Source organism: Ornithorhynchus anatinus, chromosome 2, assembly GCF_004115215.2.
Source record: "Ornithorhynchus anatinus isolate Pmale09 chromosome 2, mOrnAna1.pri.v4, whole genome shotgun sequence".
NCBI lineage: Eukaryota > Metazoa > Chordata > Mammalia > Monotremata > Ornithorhynchidae > Ornithorhynchus > Ornithorhynchus anatinus.
The window spans coordinates 64,067,664-64,088,201 of NC_041729.1; the positions used below are offsets into that span (position 1 = coordinate 64,067,664).

General features: G+C 46.2%; 1 protein-coding gene across 2 annotated transcripts in view; it reads left to right on the top strand.

Annotated features, from left to right (window-relative positions):
• Positions 1-561: 561 nt before the first annotated feature.
• Positions 562-20,538, top strand: part of LOC100088128 (plasminogen) — a 61,675-nt gene continuing 41,698 nt past the window's right edge. Inside the window, exons 1-4 of one of the 2 annotated variants that reach the window (XM_039911134.1) lie at positions 562-677; positions 6,166-6,301; positions 14,583-14,689; positions 18,749-18,863. In XM_039911134.1, the coding sequence (XP_039767068.1) occupies positions 629-677; positions 6,166-6,301; positions 14,583-14,689; positions 18,749-18,863 (407 nt within the window). In that variant the 5' untranslated portion in view covers positions 562-628. The remainder of the gene's footprint in view (positions 678-6,165; positions 6,302-14,582; positions 14,690-18,748; positions 18,864-20,538) is intronic. The other variant, XM_029057959.2, reaches the window with a different exon arrangement.

A 20,538-nucleotide genomic window follows, 5' to 3' on the forward strand; every position in this document is an offset into this window, starting at 1 on the left:
GGGAGACAAACCTAGGAATCTGAGATTGATACACTGACCGGACACAGAATCAGGCATACAATAAGGGGGGAAATGGAGGGTGGAAATTATTTTCTCTGGTAAACTAATTTGGGAAGTTGCTGGCATTCACCCTAACAAGAGTTAATATTACCAAACCGATAGCAGTGTTTGCAAAACTGATAGCAACCACTGGAGCTGTTTTCTGGCTCGGAGAGGCGGGAGCTTCTGTCTGGCTCAGAGGGGGGCTTCTCCGACCTGACCACCAATATCTATCACGTTTGGCAAATCGGGGGAACTTTCTAATGGCCAATTTGCAGGCTTCACTGTAGGTCTAGAATGGGCAAAGCCAGGGTGTTTTCAAGTCCCCATGCCCCTTCGGAGTGGGGTGACAGAATGCATTGCCCACTTCCCGGTATCTAATACAAATACTGGAATCAAACATGTTGAAAGATTCCCTAGTCAAGGTAATGTTTGAGCACGGCAGCCCAGTGGTGGGGGTTTCTGGGAGAATCATTAACTCAATTTGACTGTCCTGTTTGCGGACCCTCTATTTTCCCCCTTGGAGAGTCCATAAAACTTGGGGGACTCTGGGATACCAGCCTCCCGGTCCCTCCCAGCTCACCCCAAAATGGGTCCTAGGAACATCGCTTTCCTGTTCCTTGTATTCCTTAACACAGGTAAGACTTTTCCACGATATATTTTCTCGGAACATCTCATTGCACGGTCAAGATTTTTGCTAATAGGTTGGCTGGGACAAGGTGGGTTGTATATGGCGAGGCCACAGAAGCCCTAGGCCTCTAGAGACGGTAGGACTGATGGTTAGAATGGTGGTATTGGAGGAAGAGGAGGCTTCTTCCAACAGGAATCTTCTTTTTTTTTTTTTTTAATTTTAGCATTTGAAATTGGCCCAAAGTGAGCAGCCCATTTTAGGGTGGTTTTCCATTCCACCGTAAGGGTAGCAAGGATATGGGCTGGCTATGGGAGACATAAGCGGTACCAGAATGAATAGTCTTTCAATGTCCATGCTCTTCAATGTTGACTTCTTAAAATAGAAGCAGTGCGGCTTACTGGATAGAGCCCAGGCCCGGGAGTCGAAAGGACCCGGGTTCTAATCCCGGCTCTGCCGCATTCTGCTGTGTGGCCTAGGGCAAGTCACAGCTTCTCTGTGCCTCACTTACCTCACACGTAAAACGTGGATTAAGAATGGGAGCCTCACGTAGGGCAGGGACTGGGTCCAACCTGATTAACTTGTATCTACCCCAGTGCTTAGTATAGTGCTTGTCACAGTAAGCCCTTAACAACGACCGTAATTATTATTATTCTTATTAGTCCCCCATCATGGTGTGTGGGTCACCCTGGCTAGTTCGCAGTTTCTCTCTCTTCAGGCCATAGTTTAAACCCACAGAAGCCTCCTTTGAAGAACTTGGTTCTTTGACCTGCCAGATTAGTTGGGCTTTTTATGGCATTTAGTTGCTGCAAGCCATATGAAATTGTTGAGTGGGTTAGAGCGAAATCTGGTGAACCATCTGGCTTTTACCAAAGACGAATGTAAAAGGATTTAGCAAATAAAGATGGTATGAGATCTGGTTCATATTCCTCTCATATTTTCATATTTCAAAGTCTCACAGTCTTAAGAATTATAATAATAATAATAATAATAACCATGGTATTTGTTAAGCGTGAACTATGTGCCAGGCACTGTACTAAGCCCCGGGATAGATGCAAATGAATCATACTGAACACAGTCCCTGTCCCACATCTAACTCACAGTCTTAGCCCCCATTTTACAGATGAGGGAACTGAGGCACAGAGAAGTCAGGTGATTTCCCAAGGTCAAACAGCAGACAACTGGCAGAGCCGGACTTAGAACCCAGGTCCTTTGGACTCCTAGCCTATCCACTAGGTTTTGCTGCTATGGAATCATTAACAATGGGACCCAAATGATCATGGCATAAATGAAGTAAACAGAATATTCTCTAAGGTATTGTGGCAAGATATACAAATGGTGTTTTAGAACCCAATCAACAATTTTGTGGTATCCAGAGACACCCTGAAGAGAATAGAGAATAAGAGAGGATTTTGACTACAAAGTAGTGGTTATGATTCCTGGGAGAATATTGATTTTACATACGGTTGCATTAAAAACAACTGCATTAAGGAAGGGAGTTGTACTGTAATTACATTTTAGCAATATTTGACTAGAATAGGTTTATTCTTCCTAGGTATTTGCTCAACAATTGTCTCATTTTATCCTGTGAGGAAGGGATTAACATTCGCATTTTACAGAGGAGAACATGAAGGTACAGACTCCACTTGCCCAAGATGGCCCAGCAAGGCAGTGGCAGAGCTAGAAGATAAAGTTTGGTCCTCTGATTCCCAGCTTTCTGCTCCGCATGGCCTATTAGATAGAGCACAGGCCTGGGAGTCAGAGGGACCTGGATTTTAATTCTGGCTCCACCACTTGTCTGCTGTGTGACCTTGGGCAAGTCACTTCACTTTGCTGTGCCTCAGTAACCTCATCTATAAAATGAGGATAAAGACCGTGAGACCTATTTGGGACGGACTTAGTCTAATCTGCTTTGTTTGTATCCACTCCAGTGCTTAGTACAGTGCCTGGCACATAGTAAGTGCTTAACAAATACAAGAATTATTGTTATTACTACTACTAATATTAATAATTTAGGCCTACACCCTCTCTCAGGGTCTCGCATATTTGCTGGGGGGAAGGGGACGGGGTCTTCAGCTAAGCCCGCCTAGTTTTGCAGTATATCTGGAGTAGGTAAGATCTAAAGTAGGGGCACTGGGGAGAATATCTGGGGGCCGGCACCCCAGAGCTCATCATTCTTGGCGGGCATTCACTCTCTGAAGGCCGGAGCTGGAAACATTCTTTTAGATTTTAGGGGTTCGGGCCCACCTGCTTCACATTCGGCCACCCCGAAGCAGGGAAAAATAGGCCTTCCTCTCCCGTTGTGTATGAAGTTAGTACAGCAGCTCGACATACGAACAATAGCTGCAATAACTGTGGCATAATAAAGTGCTTATTCCGTGCCGAACACGGTGCTAGGCGCTGGGATAGATTTAATATAAGCAGATCAAACGCATCCCTGTCCTACAAGGGGCTCACAGTCTAAGAGGGAGGGTGAACCGGTAAATAAACTCGGATTTAATGTCTTATGCAATATTTCGCGCAAGTCTGTTTTAGCCCAGGGCAACCGGATGAACTAGTGACAGTGAAAGGCAGAGCCAAGGTAGAAAAGAGAAAGAAGGAAGAGGAAAATCTCTAAAAATCACCTAGGCCAACTATTTTTCTAGGGGCTTTGGAGTCAGATAAAGGAGATGATCACCAGGGCAATGGTTTGGGGCTCACTTCAGTGGCTTCTGCAGCTTGTAAAATTACTAATTTCCAGAATTTTTGTTTCTAACATGAGGCCAGAGCTTTCCCAAAGCCCCCATTATGGGCCTCAGTCTCCCTGACTAGGATGAGAACTTCCCCTTTCCCAAAAGCTTCTTGGGGGCTGAGGCCTTTATCTTCTCCATACTGCTCCCCCACCAACCCCCGTTCCCTCCCCTTCCTCATTTCCCCTTCCTTCTCCTCCCTCATTCCCCTCCCTTCTCTCCACCCTCCGGGCTCCATTGCTACCCGGCCTATAAGTAAATGGCTGAATTCTTTACAAAGGCAAATGTTTCATCTGAAGAGCTCTGGTCACCCAACAAGCAGGATAAAGTTGATTCAAAACCAAGAGTCCAATTCTTACCTCCTGGGAATTGTCTTACCCCTTTCTAAAGGAGAACAATCTGACTCCAGATTTCCTTAGCTCGTCTGGGGAGCTGACGAGATTCTGCCCCTTCCTCTGCTTTGAAGGACAGATCAGACTCTAGGCCGCTAACCTTTAACTTCTCTGTAAATAATAACAATAGTAACACCATAATGCTATCCATTAAGCCCTTACTATGTGCCAGGCACGGTTCAAAGGAAATCGGGTTGGACACAGTCCTTGTCCCACAGGGGGCTCACACTTTTAAGCCCCATTTTACAGATGACATCACAGAGACTCAGAGAAGTTAAGCGTCGTGCCCAAGGTCACACAACAGACATGTGGTGGAGTCAGGATTAGAACCTAGATCCTTCTGACTCCCGGGCCTATGCACTAGCCACTAGCTTATGTTGCTCTAAAACCCAAGAACAGCATGCTTTGAGATCCGGTATTTACGAAGGCAATAAGATTTTTGAAAAGCACTACAAGAAGTCAAGTGTGGCCTGCACTATTTTTATAGTATAAAACTTCATCAGTACTCCGTTTGATGATAACCCCTCTGCTGCTGTTTCTACAGAGACGGAAAAGTACCACCAAATCATTATAGGAAGGAACATTCCCTCAAAACTGATATTTTAGATGACTGCCCTGAAGTTAATTAGCTCACAAAAGTGAAAGACATATTGCTATCTTCAGCCAAGGAACCATTCCTTGTTTACAGTTTTTAGAAATTATCCAGCTGTTCATTCATCAGTCGTTAGACTATAAGCTCTCTGTGGGCGGCGAACGTGTCAACCAACACTGTTGTATTGTATTCTCACAAGCACTTAGTACACTGCTCTGCACAGAGTAAGTGTTTAATAAATACCATTGATGGAACAGTAGAAATAGGCAGCAGAGCAATGTAATGGGGAATAAAGAGAGTCATAATCGGGTATAATATCAATTAATGAATCAACAGGATTTATTGAGCACATACTCTGGGTAAAGCATTTTACTAAGAGCCATGGGAGAGTTCAATACAATCTCTGCCCTCAAGGAGCTTAAAGTCTAGTGGAGGCTATAAAATTATGAATTATAAATTAATAATAGTTATTATGTGATAAAGAAAATTTCATTAGAACCATGTACATAAGTGCTGTGGGTGGGTTGACTACCTAATTCCTTAGGGGATGAGGGCCTACATGCTTCGCTGAAGCAATATGGGGAAAAATTTTGTGGGGAGATTAGAGATCATCCAGAAAAGGTTTTCTGGAGGCTACGTGATTCCGGAATAACAGTTATAACTATGGTACCTGTTAAGCACTTAATATGTGTCAAGAACTCCTCTAAGGGCTGGGTTAGATACAAGTTAATCAGACTGGACACAGTTCCTGTCCCACATGGGGCTCACACTCTTAATCTCCATTTTACAGCTGAGGTAACTGAGGTCCAGAAAAGTGAAATGACTTGCCCAGGGTCACACAGCAGACAAGTGGTGGAGGCAGGATTAGAACCCAGGTCCTTCTGACTCCCAAGCCTCAGCTCTAAGTCACGCGACGAAGATGGGGAGAGCAGTGGTCTGTAGGATATGTAGTTCCAGGCATGAGGCTGGGCGTGAACTCATCAAATCATGGAAACCTTGCCGAGGTTACTAATTTTTCCCCATACTGCATCGGCGAAGCATGCAGGCCCTCATCCCCTAAGGAATTAGGTACTTAACCCATGCTCTCCACCCACAGCACTTATGTACTTGGTTGTTTTCCCCAAATATAATTATAAATAACTATTATTAACCTACCAGAGCCTACCAGAGGAACCTGCGCTCTGCTCAGAAATGGTTCTGGTTGTCCAGTCTAATATAAAAAAGAAAAAATCAATATCGCCAGAGAGCAATCATTCAACAGTATTTACTGAGCACTTACTATGTGCAGAGCTTTGTACTCAGCACTTGGGATAGCACACTGCAAGAGACGGTATACGGTGTAAGAAAAGCAGCATGGCCTAGTGGAAAGAGCACAGTGCCTGGGAGTCAGAGGACGTGGGTTTTAATCTCGGCTCCGCCACTTCTCCACTGTGTGACCTTGGGCAAGTCATTTAACTTCTCTGTGCCTCAGTCACCCTACCTGTAAAATGGAGATTAAGACTCGGACTTTGTCCAACCTGCCTGTCTTGTATCTACCCCAGTGCTTGTTACAGTGTCTCGCAAGGGTAAGCACATAACAAATACCATAAAAAAGGGCCACAAAAAGAAGGTGGGATTTATGACACCAACAAGCCTACCATTGGGTTTTCCAATGGTAAACCCAAAACCATTTTGGGTTTTCCAAACATGGGTCTCAAAAAGAAGGCGCAATTTCTGGTGTCAACAAGATTGATGACGCCATTTTGGCTTTTCTAACCCCTTTCCTCACTTTTTCTCCCCATTTAGGGCGAGGAGAACTCCTTGATGACTATGAAAGCACAAAGGGTGCTTGGATCCAAAGTCAGCTGAGCAAGCAATATAAACTGACTGGGGAAGAAGAATGTGCAAAGAAATGTGATGAAGAAACCTCTTTTCAGTGCAGGTAAAATCTTTCTTGGGGACCCCAGGCAGAATGGATGCACACAGAATTGTTTGGGTCAGTCAGTCAATGGTATGAATAATCAAATCAAAGTCTTAAGACCTTTTCATTGAAAAAAAGCATCAAAATTACCACAGTGCTGCAAATTTGAACAATCCTCTAAAAATTCAAGCATTTTCTACTAAACTAAGGCTTGTTTCTCTTTTAAAGAATGTGGTTTGGGTGGGAGGCATTGCATTTTTTTATAAAGCTAGCACACTGTATTTAGGTGTACAGTTCTTACCTTTCATGTTCAAAAATGATATCGTCGACTTTATGACTTTGCACATCTGGAGGTGGAAAAACAATGGGTAGCAAATTAATCAGTCAATCATACTTCATGGGGGCTAACTATGTGCAGATCACTGTTCAAAGCACTTGGGAGAGTACAACAGAATCAGCCAACATAATAATAACGTTGGTATTTGTTGAGCGCTTACTATGTGCTCTGTTCTAAGCGCTAGGGTAGATAGAGGGTAATCAGGTGGTCCCACGTGAGGCTCACAGTTAATCCCCATTTTACAGATGAGGTAACTGAGGCCCAGAGAAGTGAAGTGACTTGCCCACAGTCACACAGCTGACAAGTGGCAGAGCCGGGAGTCGAACCCATGACCTCGGACTCCCAAGCCCAGGCTCTTTCCACTGAGCCACGCTGCTTCCCCAAACATGTTCCCCGCCCTTAATGAGCTTGAATTCTCCCCCACTGCAGGCATGTGAAAATCACTATATGGTTTCTGCTGTCGGCCACAACTTTTTTTTTCCCTAAATTTCATTTGTTAAGCACTTACTATGTGCTAGGGTAGGGTACAAAGCAATCAGGTTGGACGCAGTCCCTGTCTTACATGGGTTACCCAGTCCTAATCCCCACTTCTAGACTGTTCCCCCACTCTAGACTGTGAGCTCGTTGTGGGCGGGGATTGTCACCCTTTACTGATGCATTGAACTTTTCCAAGTGCTTAGTACGGTCCTCTGCACAGAGTAGCACCCAATAAATATGTCAGTGAATAAATTTTGCAGATGAGGTAACTAAAGCACGGAGAAGTGAAGTGGCGTGCCAAAGGTCACACGGCAGGCAAGCGGTGGAGTCTGGATTAGAACCCAGGTCCTTCTGACTCCCAGTTCCCTGCTCTTTCCACTATGAGCACCAACATGATTGGCAAATGGCAGATATCTGAGATACTGCCTAACTGGCATGAAGACAATATCCATCCATCCATCCATCCATCCATCCATCCATCCATCCATCCCTCCATCCCTCCATCCGCCATATTTACCGAGCATTTATTCTGTGCAGAGCACTGTACTAAGCTCTGGGGAGAGTACAATACAGTAGAGTTGGTAGACATGTTTCCTCTCCAAAATGAACTTAAAGACCAGAGGAGGAGATGGACCTTGAAATAAATTACAGTAGAATCTCAAATCTGTAAATAAGTACAGATATATATTTAAGGGGAGGGTGGGGTGAATGGCAAGTGCTTAAAGGGTATAAATCCAAATGCACAGGTGATGCAGAATGGAGAGGGAATAGGGAAATGAGGGCTTAGTCAGGGAAGGCTTCTTGAATAATAATAATGCTGGTATTTGTTAAGCGCTTACTATGGGCAGGGCACTGTTCTAAGCGCTGAGGTAGATACAGGGTAATCAGGTTGTCCCACGTGAGGCTCACAGTTAATCCCCATTTTACAGATGAGGTAACTGAGGCCCAGAGAAGTGAAGTGACTTGCCCACAGTCACACAGCTGACAAGTGGCAGAGCCGGGAGTCGAACCCATGACCTCTGACTCCGAAGCCCAGGCTCTTTCCACTGAGCCACGCTGCTTCCCTTGAAGTAGATGGGATTTTTAAAAAGGCTTTGAAGGTGGGAGAGTGCTGGTCTGTCGGATATGAAGGGGGAGTTCCAGGCCAGAGGGAGGATGTGGACGAGGGGTCAGTGTCGTCATAGATGAGGCCAGTAAGTAAGCTGGTGCTGGAGGAGTGAAGTGAACGTGCTTGGTTGTAGTAGGAAATCACTCAGGTGAGATAGGAGGAAGCAAGGTGATCGAGTGCTTTAAAGCCAATGGTGAGGAGTTTCTGTTTGATGCAGAGGTGGGTGGGCAACCACTGGAGGTTCTTGAGGAGTGGGGAAACGTGGCCTGATTGTTTTCGTCGACAAATGAATGACCTGGGACTGAGTGGGGAAGAGGCAGGAGACTGGGAAGTCAGTGAAGAGGCTGATGAAGTGATCAAGGCAGGATAGGATAAGTGCTCACATCAGCACGGTAGCCGTTTAGATGGAGAGGAAAAAACAGATTATCGCGATGTTGTGAAGGTAGAAACGACACGATTAAGTTACGGACTGAATATGCGCATCGAATGACAGATGAGTCGAGGATGATGCCAAGGTTAAGGGCTTGTGAGCTGGTGGGATAGAAGTGCTGTCCACAGCTATGGGAAAGACAGGGGTAAAGTCAGGAATCGGGTGGGAAGATGAAGAATTCTATTATGGATATGTTTAGTTTGAGGTGTCAGTGGAAAATCCAAGTGGAGATGCCTTAAGGCAAGCGGAAGAATGAAACTGCAGAGAAGGAAAGAGGTGTGGTTGTAAGTTTGATAATCATCTGTGTAGAGGTGATAGTTGAAGCTGTGAGTCCTCTAAAGAAAGCAGCATGGCCTAATCGATACAGCATGGGCTGTATCTAATCCTTGCTTCGCCACTGTATCTAAACCCAGCTCTGCCCATCTGTCTAGCTGTGTGACCTTAGGCAAGTCACTTCCCTTCTCTGTGCTTCAGTTACCTTATCTGTAAAACGGGGATTAAGACCGTGAGTCCCACGTGGGACCTGGACTGTGTCCAACCTGATTAGGTTGTATCTACCCCAGTGCTTAGTCCAGTGCCTGGCACATAGTAAGTGCTTAACAAATACCAAGGAAAAAAAAAATAAATGGGCCAGGGAGTGAAAGAGACCTGAATTCAAATCCTTGCTCTGTGACCTTGGGCAAATGAATTCACTTTTCTGTGCCTCTGTTACCTTGTCTGTAAAATGGAGATTAAGACTGTGAGCCCAATAATAATGGAAATAATAATTAAGATATTTGTTAAGCCCTTACTATGTATCAAGCACTGTTCTAAGCACCGGGGAAGAGAAGGGTCAGATCCATTCATTCAATAGTATTTATTGAGCGCTTACTATGTGCAGAGCACTGTACTAAGCGCTTGGAATGTACAAATCGGTAACAGATAGAGACAGTCCCTGCCCTTACAGTCTAATCCGGGGAGACGGAAAGACAAGAACAATAGCAATAAATAGAATCAAGGAGATGAACATCTCATTAAAACAACAGCAATAAATAGAATCAAGGCGATGTACACTTCAAGATCCAGTTGCTTGCCGCACACTGGGCTCACAATCCAAGCAGGAGGGAGAACGGGAACTGAAACCCCATTTTGCAGAGGAGTGAACTGAGGCATAGAGAAGTTAAGTGACCTGCCCAAGGTCACATTGCATAGAACCCAGGTCCTCTGACTCCCAGGCCCATGCTCTTTCCACTAGACCACGCTGCTCCTCATGCTTCCAAATGGGACGTGGGCTGTGTCCAAACTGATTAGCTTGAATAATAATGTTGGTATTTGTTAAGCGCTTACTATGTGCCGATCACTGGTCTAAGCGCTGGGGTAGACACAGGGGAATCAGGTTGTCCCACGTGGGGCTCACACTCTTAATTCCCATTTTACAGATGAGGGAACTGAGGCACAGAGAAGTTAAGTGACTTGCCCACAGTCACACAGCCGACAAGTGGCAGAGCTGGGATTCGAACTCATGAGCCCTGACTCCAAAGCCCGTGCTCTTTCCACTGAGCCACGCTGCTTTAGTACAGTGTCTGGCACATAGTAAGCACTTAACAAATACCATAAAATAGTGAGTGCATGGAAAAAGAGAAGAGATGGGGAACCAGAACTAAGCTTTAAAGGAACCCCCACAATTATAGGGCAGGAGGCAATCCATCAATTGTATTTACTGAGCACTTACTGTGTGCAGAGCACTGTCCTAAGCATTTTTGAGAATAAAACGTAATAGAGTTGGTAGATGTGTTCCCTACCTACAACGAGCTCACAGTCTAGAAGATGCAAAGGAAGAATTGGCAAAAAAAGAATGATAAGGAGCAGTCAGAGTGATAGGAGGAGAACCAAGAGAGAGCCACGTCAGTAAAGCCAAGGTTACGTAATGTTTCCAGGAGAAGGGGGTGGTCCACAGTGTCTACAGCAGCAGAGAGGTCAAAGAGGATTAGGATGGAGTAATCACCATTGAATCTGGCAAGAAGGAGATCATCGATGATCATGGAGAGGGCAGTTTCCAAGGAAGGAAGGGGGCAAAAGTGAGATTGAAGTGGGTTAGGGAGATAAGTGAAGGAGTGGAAGTGAGGTAGTGGGTGTAGATGACTCGCTCCAAGAGTTTGGAGAGAAATGATAAGAGGGAAATGGAGCAATAACTGAAGGGAGCCACGGGGTCAAGAGAGAGGGTTTGGGGTTTTTTTCGGATAGAGGTACATTGGCATGTTTGAAAACAGTGGGGAAGCAGTCACTGGAAAGAGAATGGCTGAAGGTGGTGGTCAGGGAGAGAAGAAGGGAGGAAGAAAGAGTATTGATGAGGTGCAAAGGGATGGGGTTGGAAGGGCAGGTCTAGGCAATAGATTGCGAGAGGAAGCTGGAGGACTTGGGAATGTCACAGAAGGAGGAGGAGGAAGAGGAGAAGGGAGGGACTGGAGAGAAGCAGGGGAGATTTTAGGGAAATCATGCCTGATGGTTTCAATTATATCAATAAAGTACGTGACCAGGCCATGAGGGGCAAGAGGTCGGGGGTACGGTCAGGGAGGAGGACAGGGGATTTGAGGAAGGAATTAAACATCTGAAACAGCCACCTGGTGTGGGCCACGGGCACGGGAACCCAAAAGAATAGAGAAATAATGATACCAGGCATTCATAGAGGGTGAATTTGAGACGGATGAGGTTGGCTTGGTGTCTAGATCTCCTCCGGCAGCTCTCTGCAGCTCACGCACGGGAGCAGAGGAGAGGTACTGTGGAGGTGATCCGGGGTTACGGCTTAGTTGCATGAGATCAGCAGAGAAACAGAGGAGCCAGGGAGTTGAGTTCATTGGAGAGGGTGATGTTGAAGATTGTTCATGTGTGGGTCGAGAAGGTAATTTGGGCATGGAGACCAAATGGGGCGTGATGTCTTTAGAAAACTGGTGGAGGTCCGAAGTTTGGAGATCTCTGAGGGAGCAGGAGAGACTTGCAGGGTGTGTGTGGGGGACAGAGAGGTGGTTAGAGGAATTTCAGAATGGGTGAGGATAGAGATTGTATAGTGAACAGAGATGACGAGATTGAGCATGTGTCCAAATTAGCGAGTGGATGAAGATAGGGTGGCGCAGTGGGGAAGACAGACATTAAGACAGATCACAGGTAGGGGTAAGCACCAGAGTCCCAGGATATGGATGGATGGAGGTGCTAGGGGGATGAGTGAGTATCCGAGTGCCCGAGATGTATGTGTGTAGGTGACGCAGAAGGGATAGAAAATAGGGGGAGGAACTGAGAGACGAGTCAGACCAGCAGGTATTAACTAATCCCTCATCTCTTCATGCCATTTCCTCTCCCTGTCCACAAATCACTGTACTTGCCCCAACATCGCCTGCAATTCATCATTCGTTTTTAAGTCTGTTTCCCTGCTCAGTTAAAATCAAATTGCTTTGTACTCAATCAATGGTATTTATTTGGCTCTTACTATGTGCAGAGCACTGTACTGAGCGCTTGGGAGAGTACAACATGATAGAGTGAGCAGACAAGTTCCCTGCTCATCATGAGCTCACAGTCGAGCATTTAGTTCAGTTCTGGACCCAGAATAAGCACTCGGTTCACCCCGAAGATTGACTGATTGAAATTCCTAAAGACAGTCTATCCATGAGTTGGCAGATGCTCCAGAAGCACGGGCTTAAGAAGGCAGATGATGACGAACCACTTTCAGAATCAACAGTGAGTCATGGAAGACTAAGATTAATTAGCAGAGCCAGAATAGGGAAACCTACTCCCAACCAACGGTATTTATTGAGCATGTGTTATATGCAGAGTATTGTACTAAGTGCTCGGGAAAGTGCGGTACAGCAGAATTACAGCTCACGGTCTAGAGGAACAAATGTTTCCATTGGCAACCCAGATCTGAATGCTGCCATCCAATTGTGCTACCTAGGCAATGTCAATCCAGTGATGTTAGGATTGCCAAGGCAACAGACAAATAAATCATGAAGGCCAGCGAGTCCTCTAGGAGACTGAGTGTGCTGATTAAATGGCATTGAGCCTTCCACCAAAATCGAGGTCTTTTGAGTGCCGAGGGGTGAGAGTGGGGAGGAGGCAAGGAAAAATTGACACATGGAGTCCCGGGGAGGCGGACACAATGACAAACATGTGAGGCCAAGGAGGTGTACACACGTATGCACACACAAACACACACGCACAAACACAAACATACACACAGATCGGGGGGGGGGGGCATGTAGAGACACACCTTAAACCAGGGAGGCAGACACATACATACACACACAAGCAGAGTGAGGGAGGGAAACGTGCATACCCACACTTGAAACCACAGAGGTGGACGCGTGGCTCAGTGGAAAGAGCCCGGGCTTGGGAGTCAGGGGTCATGGGTTCGACTCCCGGCCCTGCCACTTGTCAGCTGGGTGACTGTGGGCAAGTCACTTAACATCTCTGTGCCTCGGTTCCCTCATCTGTAAAATGGGGATTAACTGTGAGCCCCACGTGGGACAACCTGAGTACCCTGTATCTACCCCAGCGCTTAGAACAGCACTCTGCACATAGTAAGCGCTTAACAAATACCAACACATACACACACACACTCAGAGAGGTGGATACATACACTTAATTGATCAATTGTATTTACTGAGCACCTACTGTGTGCAGAGCACTATATGTACTAGACACTTGGGAAAATACTACACAATAGAATTGGTAGGTAGGTCTGACCACAGTGAACTCACCATTCAGAGGGGGAGACAGACAATATTATCAATAAATCAATTAGGAATACGTATACATATAAAACCAGGGTGGTGCACCCACACGATCAGTCAGAAAGAGGATATATTGGCTCACACACTCATGGTCAGAAAATCCGATAAAGGAGGTCATACACAGAGGACAGAGGCGGGAAATAGAGAATGCGAGGAAAGATGCCGTTTCCTGATCTGAGGCCATTCGTTGACTCATTCGGTTGAATTTATTGAGCACTTACTACGTTCAGGTCACCGTACTATGTGCTCGGAAGAGTACGGTGTAACAATAAACGAACATATTCCCTGCCCACAACGAGGTTACATCTAAAGGGGGAGATAGACATTATTAGAAATAAATGAAATATGAATATGTACACACCTAAAACCAGGGTGGTGCAACATATACACAGAGTCAAAGAGGAGGATATATCGGTTCACACTCCCATAGTCAGAGAAGCAGTTAAAAAGGGTCAGACATAGAGGAAACAGATAATGTGAGGAAAGATGCCGTTTTCTGGCCCGAGGCAGGGTTTGGAATGACCATTTCTTGCTTGAGGCCAAGACGGAGCCAATGCCAGATCCTCCCTGGATCATCCCTGAACAGTGTGGCTCTCCTCAGGCAGAGGCTTTGGGGAAAGGGTGATATTGAGGCAGAGTTGAAACTTCACCAGTCTCTGCAAAGAGCAGAAGCTTCCCCCTTTTCCAAGAGGTTTTTCATGGGCACAAAAAGGAGACCGGATTTAGCCAAATATGTAAAGGTGAAGAATCTGCATCCTCTGTAGGGACAACTTTTTTCTGAAGGCTTTTTGTTCAGCGCTTGCTACGTGCCAGGCACTGTAGCTATATATACACACCCCTTTGATATATAGGGTGGCTGACTATCTCAAAGGGGCAGTGTGGTCAGGCCTGGGTTCCAATCCCGGCTCCGCAACTGCCCTGCCGTGTGACCTTTGAGTCACTAAACGGTTCCATGCCTTACTTTCCTCCTGTGTAAAGTGGGGAGGTGATATCAACACTTCTGACTCCTTCGCTTCTTGTGGGATAGAGATGATGTCTTATCGGATTATCTTGTATCTACTGCAGCGCGTCGCCCGGTGCTTAATAAATACCCTCGTTATATGGAAGCATCTTAAGTGTATATAGTAGTTATGTATCTAGAGCAAATGAACAAAACAAAAAGACTCTTTCTTTTCCCTTAATCTCCCCAGGTCCTTCCAGTTCAACAGTGAAGACCAGCAATGTGAAACAATGGCTGAAAACCACAAGACTTCAACAGTCACCAAGAAGAGAGATGTAATTTTGTTTGAGAAAAAAAGTACATACCTATTTTGATCTATGATTACTCATACGAGCTAACCATAACAAAGAACATAGCATTTGTCAGGGGATAGTTGACATTTGTTGACACCCAAGTGCTTAGTACCGTGTTCTGCACACAGCAAGCGCTCAATAAGTACGACTGCTTGATTGACTGGATACTTCTTGAAAACTTTGGATGACTTTACCAGAAGAGGGAAAAAGATCGCATTCCTTTACCTATTTCAAGCCACGGAATGTGCTAACAGCTGACCTTAGCGAATGGATATGGGGAAGTACCAGGTTTTTGTGATTCTCAGAAAGGAGCACTTTGAAAGGGAATCCAGGGTTGAGATCTCTTGCATGTTCTTTTACACAAGTGTTTTCTATTTGGGGGATCGGTCTCTGAGTTATATTGAGGACCCGGGAGAAACTAGTTCTAGTTGGGAACACCACCAGTGAATCAAACAACCAGTGGTTTTTACTGAGCGCTTAACTTTGTGCGGAGCACTGTACTAAGCCCTTGGGAGAGCACAGTACAGTTGGTAGAGATCAAGAAGTTTACAGTCTACCATGCAAACAAACACATAGTAAGTTCTCAACAAATATCACAATTGTAACAAAGCGGCAGATTCAAGCAGAGTTCAAAACAAGTGAAAAAGGATGTTGGAAAAAGACAAGCCAGGTTGGAAATTGTTTCAGATGTGATAGTTTCGACGGGTTGCTTTCCTTGAATAATAATAATAATGATAATTATGGTACTTGTTAAGCACCTACTATGTGCCAAGCCCTGTTCTAAGCATTGGGGTAGATACAAGTTAATCAGGTTGGACGCAGGCCCTGTCTCACTTGGGGGGTCACAACCAAGATAGGACGGTGTCAGTGACGCCAAGGCTGCTAATGTTTCCAGGAGAAGGGGGTGGTCGGCAGTGTCGAAGACAACTGAGAGTTCTGAAAGGATTAAGATGGAGTAGAGGCCTTTGGATTTGGCAAGAAGGAAATCAGTGGTAAACTTAGAGAGCGCAGTCTCTGTGGAGTGAAGGGAACAGAAGCAAGAATGGAGGGGGTCTAGGAGAGAACTGGAGGAGAGAAGTTTGAGACAGGTGGTGTAGACAACTTGTTCAAGGAGTTTGGAGAGGAACACTGGGAGGGAGGTGGGGTGACAACTGGAGGAAACCGTGGGGTCAAGGTAGGGCGCTTTTTTTTCCATAATAGGGGAGACGAGCATATTTGAAAGCAGTGGGGAAGCCATTGGAGAGTGAATAATTGAAGATGGAGGTCAGGGAAAGAAGGAGGAAAGAGGCAAGTGCTTAGATAAGGTGCTAAGGGAAGGGGGTCAGATGTGCAGGTGGAGGGGGTGGATTTTGAGAGAAAGAGGGAGGTCTCCTCTTGAGATACTGCTGAGAAAGATGGGAGAGTTGAAGACAGGGCAGGAGAAGGGAAGGACTGGAGAGGGGCAGGGGAGATTTTAGGGAGATCACGAATGACAGTTTCAATTTTCTCAATAGAGCCAGTCAGCCAGTCGACCACAGTTATTGAGTGCTTACTGTGCGCAGAACTCTCTACTAAGCATTTGGAAGAGTACGATATAACAGACACATTTCCTGACCACAGAGAGCCATTAGGCTTAAGGGATGAGGGAGGCGGGGGGACAAGGGGTCTGAGGAGGACCTTTTGAGGTTTGAGGACACCTTTTTTTTAAGGGAATCATAAAAACAAAAGCCAACGTGAAGCCTAAATCATTTGACATTTGCATCAGAATGTTAAAAACTCTATAATTAACCACCAAATCATCTGCGTTATAACCCCTCACAAATCACGCCACATGAGTTGTCCAGTGTTGCCTAGGTATAAGTGATACTTTGGGGCAGATTTTGCCCTTGACCACTGAGTAAATGGGATTTTCTAGACTGGAAGCTGACTGTGGGCCGTGTCTACCAATTTTGTTGGATTGTACTCTCCCAAGCACTTAGTACAGTGCTCTGCACACAGCAAGTGCTAAATAAGTACCCCGGATGATGATGATACCTGGTGAATAACTGCAAAGCCATTGGTCCACTCTGGTGGGAGTAAGGGTTGGGGGGCAGACCAGTCTCAGGAGGGCTTGGTGGACTGGTTCCAGTCTGCAAGTGCAGGCCAGGTCGGATTTGGCAACCTATTTGGGCCAGTTCTGGGTCTCTCTGCCCTGGGTTTTGATAGCCACAGGCGTTGATTTCTACCTTTTTGAGTACATCTCCTTGTCTACATCTCCCAAGACTTTAGAACACTTAGATCTGACCTAGCTCTTGGGAAGTCTAGAGGAAGCAGCGAGGCCTAGCAGACAGAACATGGACCTGGGGGTCAGAGGGACCTGGGTTCTAATCCCAGCTCCTCCACTTGTCTGCTGTGTGACCTTGGTCGAGTCGCTTCTCTGTGCCTCAGTAACCTCACCTGTAAAATGGGGATTAAGACTGTAATTCCCATGTGGGACATGGCTTGGGTTCAAGCTGATTAACGTGCATCTACCCCGGTGCTTAGTACAGTACCTGTCACATAGTAAGTACTTAAATACCATTAAAAAAAAAGTCCCAGAGCTAGGGTTGATCTTATGTTTGTCACCCCTGTTGGAGCTTATGCTGCCTTACGGGCAGGCAGCCTGCCACTTTGTTATTATGAACTTCCTAAGAACTTGGAACTGCAAACCACGCCAATTTTTTACGCCTATCCTATCTTTTAAGTGCTCAATTCTGTGCCAAGCCAAGCGCTCGTCGAGTCAGGGCAGACACAGGCCCTGCCCCGCATGAGAGGCTCGCAATCTAAGTATGATGAAGACAGGTAGTGAATCCCCATTTCTCAGAGGAGGGAACTAAGGACCAGAAAAGTTGTCAGTTGCCCAACATCCTACAGCAGACAAGTTGGCGGAGTTAGGCTTAGGGCCCAGGTTCTCTGACTCCCCGGCCCATGCTCTTTCCACTAGGCCAAGATGGTCTCTGAATGCCACTCCTCTTCCTTCTCTCTGTCCTCTCTTCCTCCTCCTCCCACTGGATCCAGGGATTCAGAAAGGATCTCCTAAAGATGCTTTCAACCCACTCAAGTCCCTCTGGTGCATCTCCGACCGCACCGTTTGGGGTATCACACCAAACCATGGTACTTATTGAGCACTTACTGTGTGCAGAGCACTATATTAAAAGCCAGGGATAGCACAGTGTGACAGAGTTATGGTGATGATATTTGTTCAGCACTTACTGTGTGTCATGCACTGATCAAAATAGTAAGAGTTCCCATAGGGAATTTACAGTTATTCACATTTCGGGGTGGAATCACCAGTTAGGAAAGAGGAAAGCACTGCTATGCGCTGAGGGAGACGCTTCATTCATTCAATCATGCTTACTGAGTGCCTACTGTGTGCACAGCACTTAGCAGCGTGGCTCAGTGGAAAGAGTCTGGGCTTCGGAGTCAGAGGTCACGGGTTCGACTCCCGGCTCTGCCACTTGTCAGCTGTGTGACTGTGGGCAAGTCACTTCACTTCTCTGTACCTCAGTTCCCTCATCTATAAAATGGGGATTAAGACTGCGAGCCTCACGTGGGACCACCTGATTACCCTGTATCTACCCCAGCGCTTAGAACAGTGCTCTGCACATAGTATGTGCTTAACAAATACCAACATTATTATTATTATTATTACTAAGCACTTGGGAGAGCACAATACAACAATAAACAGACAGGTTCCCTACCCCCAACAAGTTCACAGTCTAGAGGGGGGAGACACGTAAATAAATAAATTACGGATATACACATAAGGGCCATGGGGCTCAGAGGGGGAATGAACGAAGGGAGCAAGTCAGGGCAACGCAGAAGGGAATCATCACAAGAAAACCAGGTCGACACGGGGACCGCGGTATAAGTAGGAGGGAATACCCGGTACTGAATCGCCATTTTGCAGAAGAGGAAACTGAGGCCCAGGGAAGTTTGTGCTAGGTTCGGTCAGCCCGAAGTCTCTCACTAGCCAACCAGGACGATGAAGGGGCCGATACATTTCTGTCGCTGGCTCTCTCGCTGTGGACGACATGGCATGACAAAAATGTTTACTTCCTTTCAGTCTATCTCTCAGAGTGTAAAATTGGCAACGGCGAAAGCTACCGAGGAACCATGGCGAAGACCAGGACTGGTGTCACCTGTCAGAAGTGGAGTGCTGACTCTCCTCACATGCCTAAGTATTGCACCTTCTTCCTCAGATTCGCCAAATCGATACGGCCACGGGCACTTCTCTAGACTGTAAGCGCGTCGTGGGCAGGCGATGTGTCTGTTTATTGTTGTATTGTACTCTCCCAAGCGCTTAGTCCAGAATAAGTACTCAATCAATCCCAGTGAATGAATGGAGCATTTACAGTTCCGAGCTATGGCCAGAAAACCACTGTCTCCTCCTTCCCATTTCATTCACTGTTTTTATTGAGCGCTTACTGTGTGCGAAGCACTGCCCTAAGCGCTTGGAACGTGCAATTCGGCAACAGATGGAGACAATCCCTGCCCAACAACAGGCTCGCAGTCTAAAAGGGGGGTACGGACAGCGAAACAAGTAGACAGGCATCAATACCATCAAAATAGATAGAATCATAGATATATAGACATCATTAATAAAATTGAGTAATAAATGATATATACAAATATACTCAAGTGCTGTGGGGAGGGGAAGGGGGCAGAGCAGGGGGAGGAGGGGCAGAGGGAAAGGGAGGGCTCAGTCTGGGAAGGCCTCCTGGAGGAGGTCATCTTTTCTTGTATCAGTCAGTGGCATTTATTGAGTGCTTATTATTAATAATGATGGTATTTGTATTTGTTAAGCGCTTACTACGTGCAGAGCACTGTTCTAAGCGCTGGGGTAGACACAGGGGAATCAGGTTTGTCCCACGTGGGGCTCACAGACTTCATCCCCATTTTACAGATGAGGTAACTGAGGCCGAGAGAAGTGAAGCGACTCGCCCACAGTCACACAGCTGGCAAGTGGCAGAGCCGGGATTTGAACTCATGACCTCGGACTCCCAAGCCCGGGCTCTTTCCACTGAGCCACGCTGCTCCTCGAGGACCCTGCACCAAGCACTTGGGAAGAGTACAATGACACGGCCTAGTGGAAAAAGCACAGGTCTGGGAGTCAGAAGGACCTGGTTCTAATCCCGGCTCTGCCACGTCTCTGCTGTGTGACCTTGGGCAAGTCACCTAACCTCTCTGGACCTCAGTCCCTCATTTTTTAAAATGGGGATTAAGACTCCGAGAGTCCCACGTGGGACATCGGACGGTGTCTAACCTGATTAGCTTGCATCCGCCCCGGCACTTAGTACAGTGCCTGATGCATGATAAGTGCTTAGCAAATACCATAAAACAAACAAACAAAAAACCCTTAGGCAAGTCACTTGACTAATCTGGGCCTCAATCTGCAAAATGGGGATTCAATACCTATTCTCCCTCCTACTTAGACTGTGAGCCCACACGGGACCTGATTTTCTTGTGTCTGCCTCAATGCTCAGTGCGGTGCCTGACGCAGAGTAAGCACCTAACAAATATCACAATTCTAGTTAGCCCCGATCCCCGCTTTCAAGGACTTTACAATCTAGAGCATCATTTTTAGAGAGGTTTCCGGTGTAGATGTAACTCTGAGAAATTCCTTGGCAGTGACTTAGAGACGGGAGAAGAAGGAGGTGGAGGGGTCACTCTTGCTGGCACTCACTGAGGAACACTCATTCACTCCTCACTCCCTCACTCGACATCGAGAACTAAATAATAGAGAAACCAAGTGCCTGCCGCAGGCTTTATTATCTTTGGTGACATCTTTGGTCTTTTGGGGGAATAACAAAGGCTGAAAGCTTGAAAATATAGACCCTAAAAATCACCCTTCTT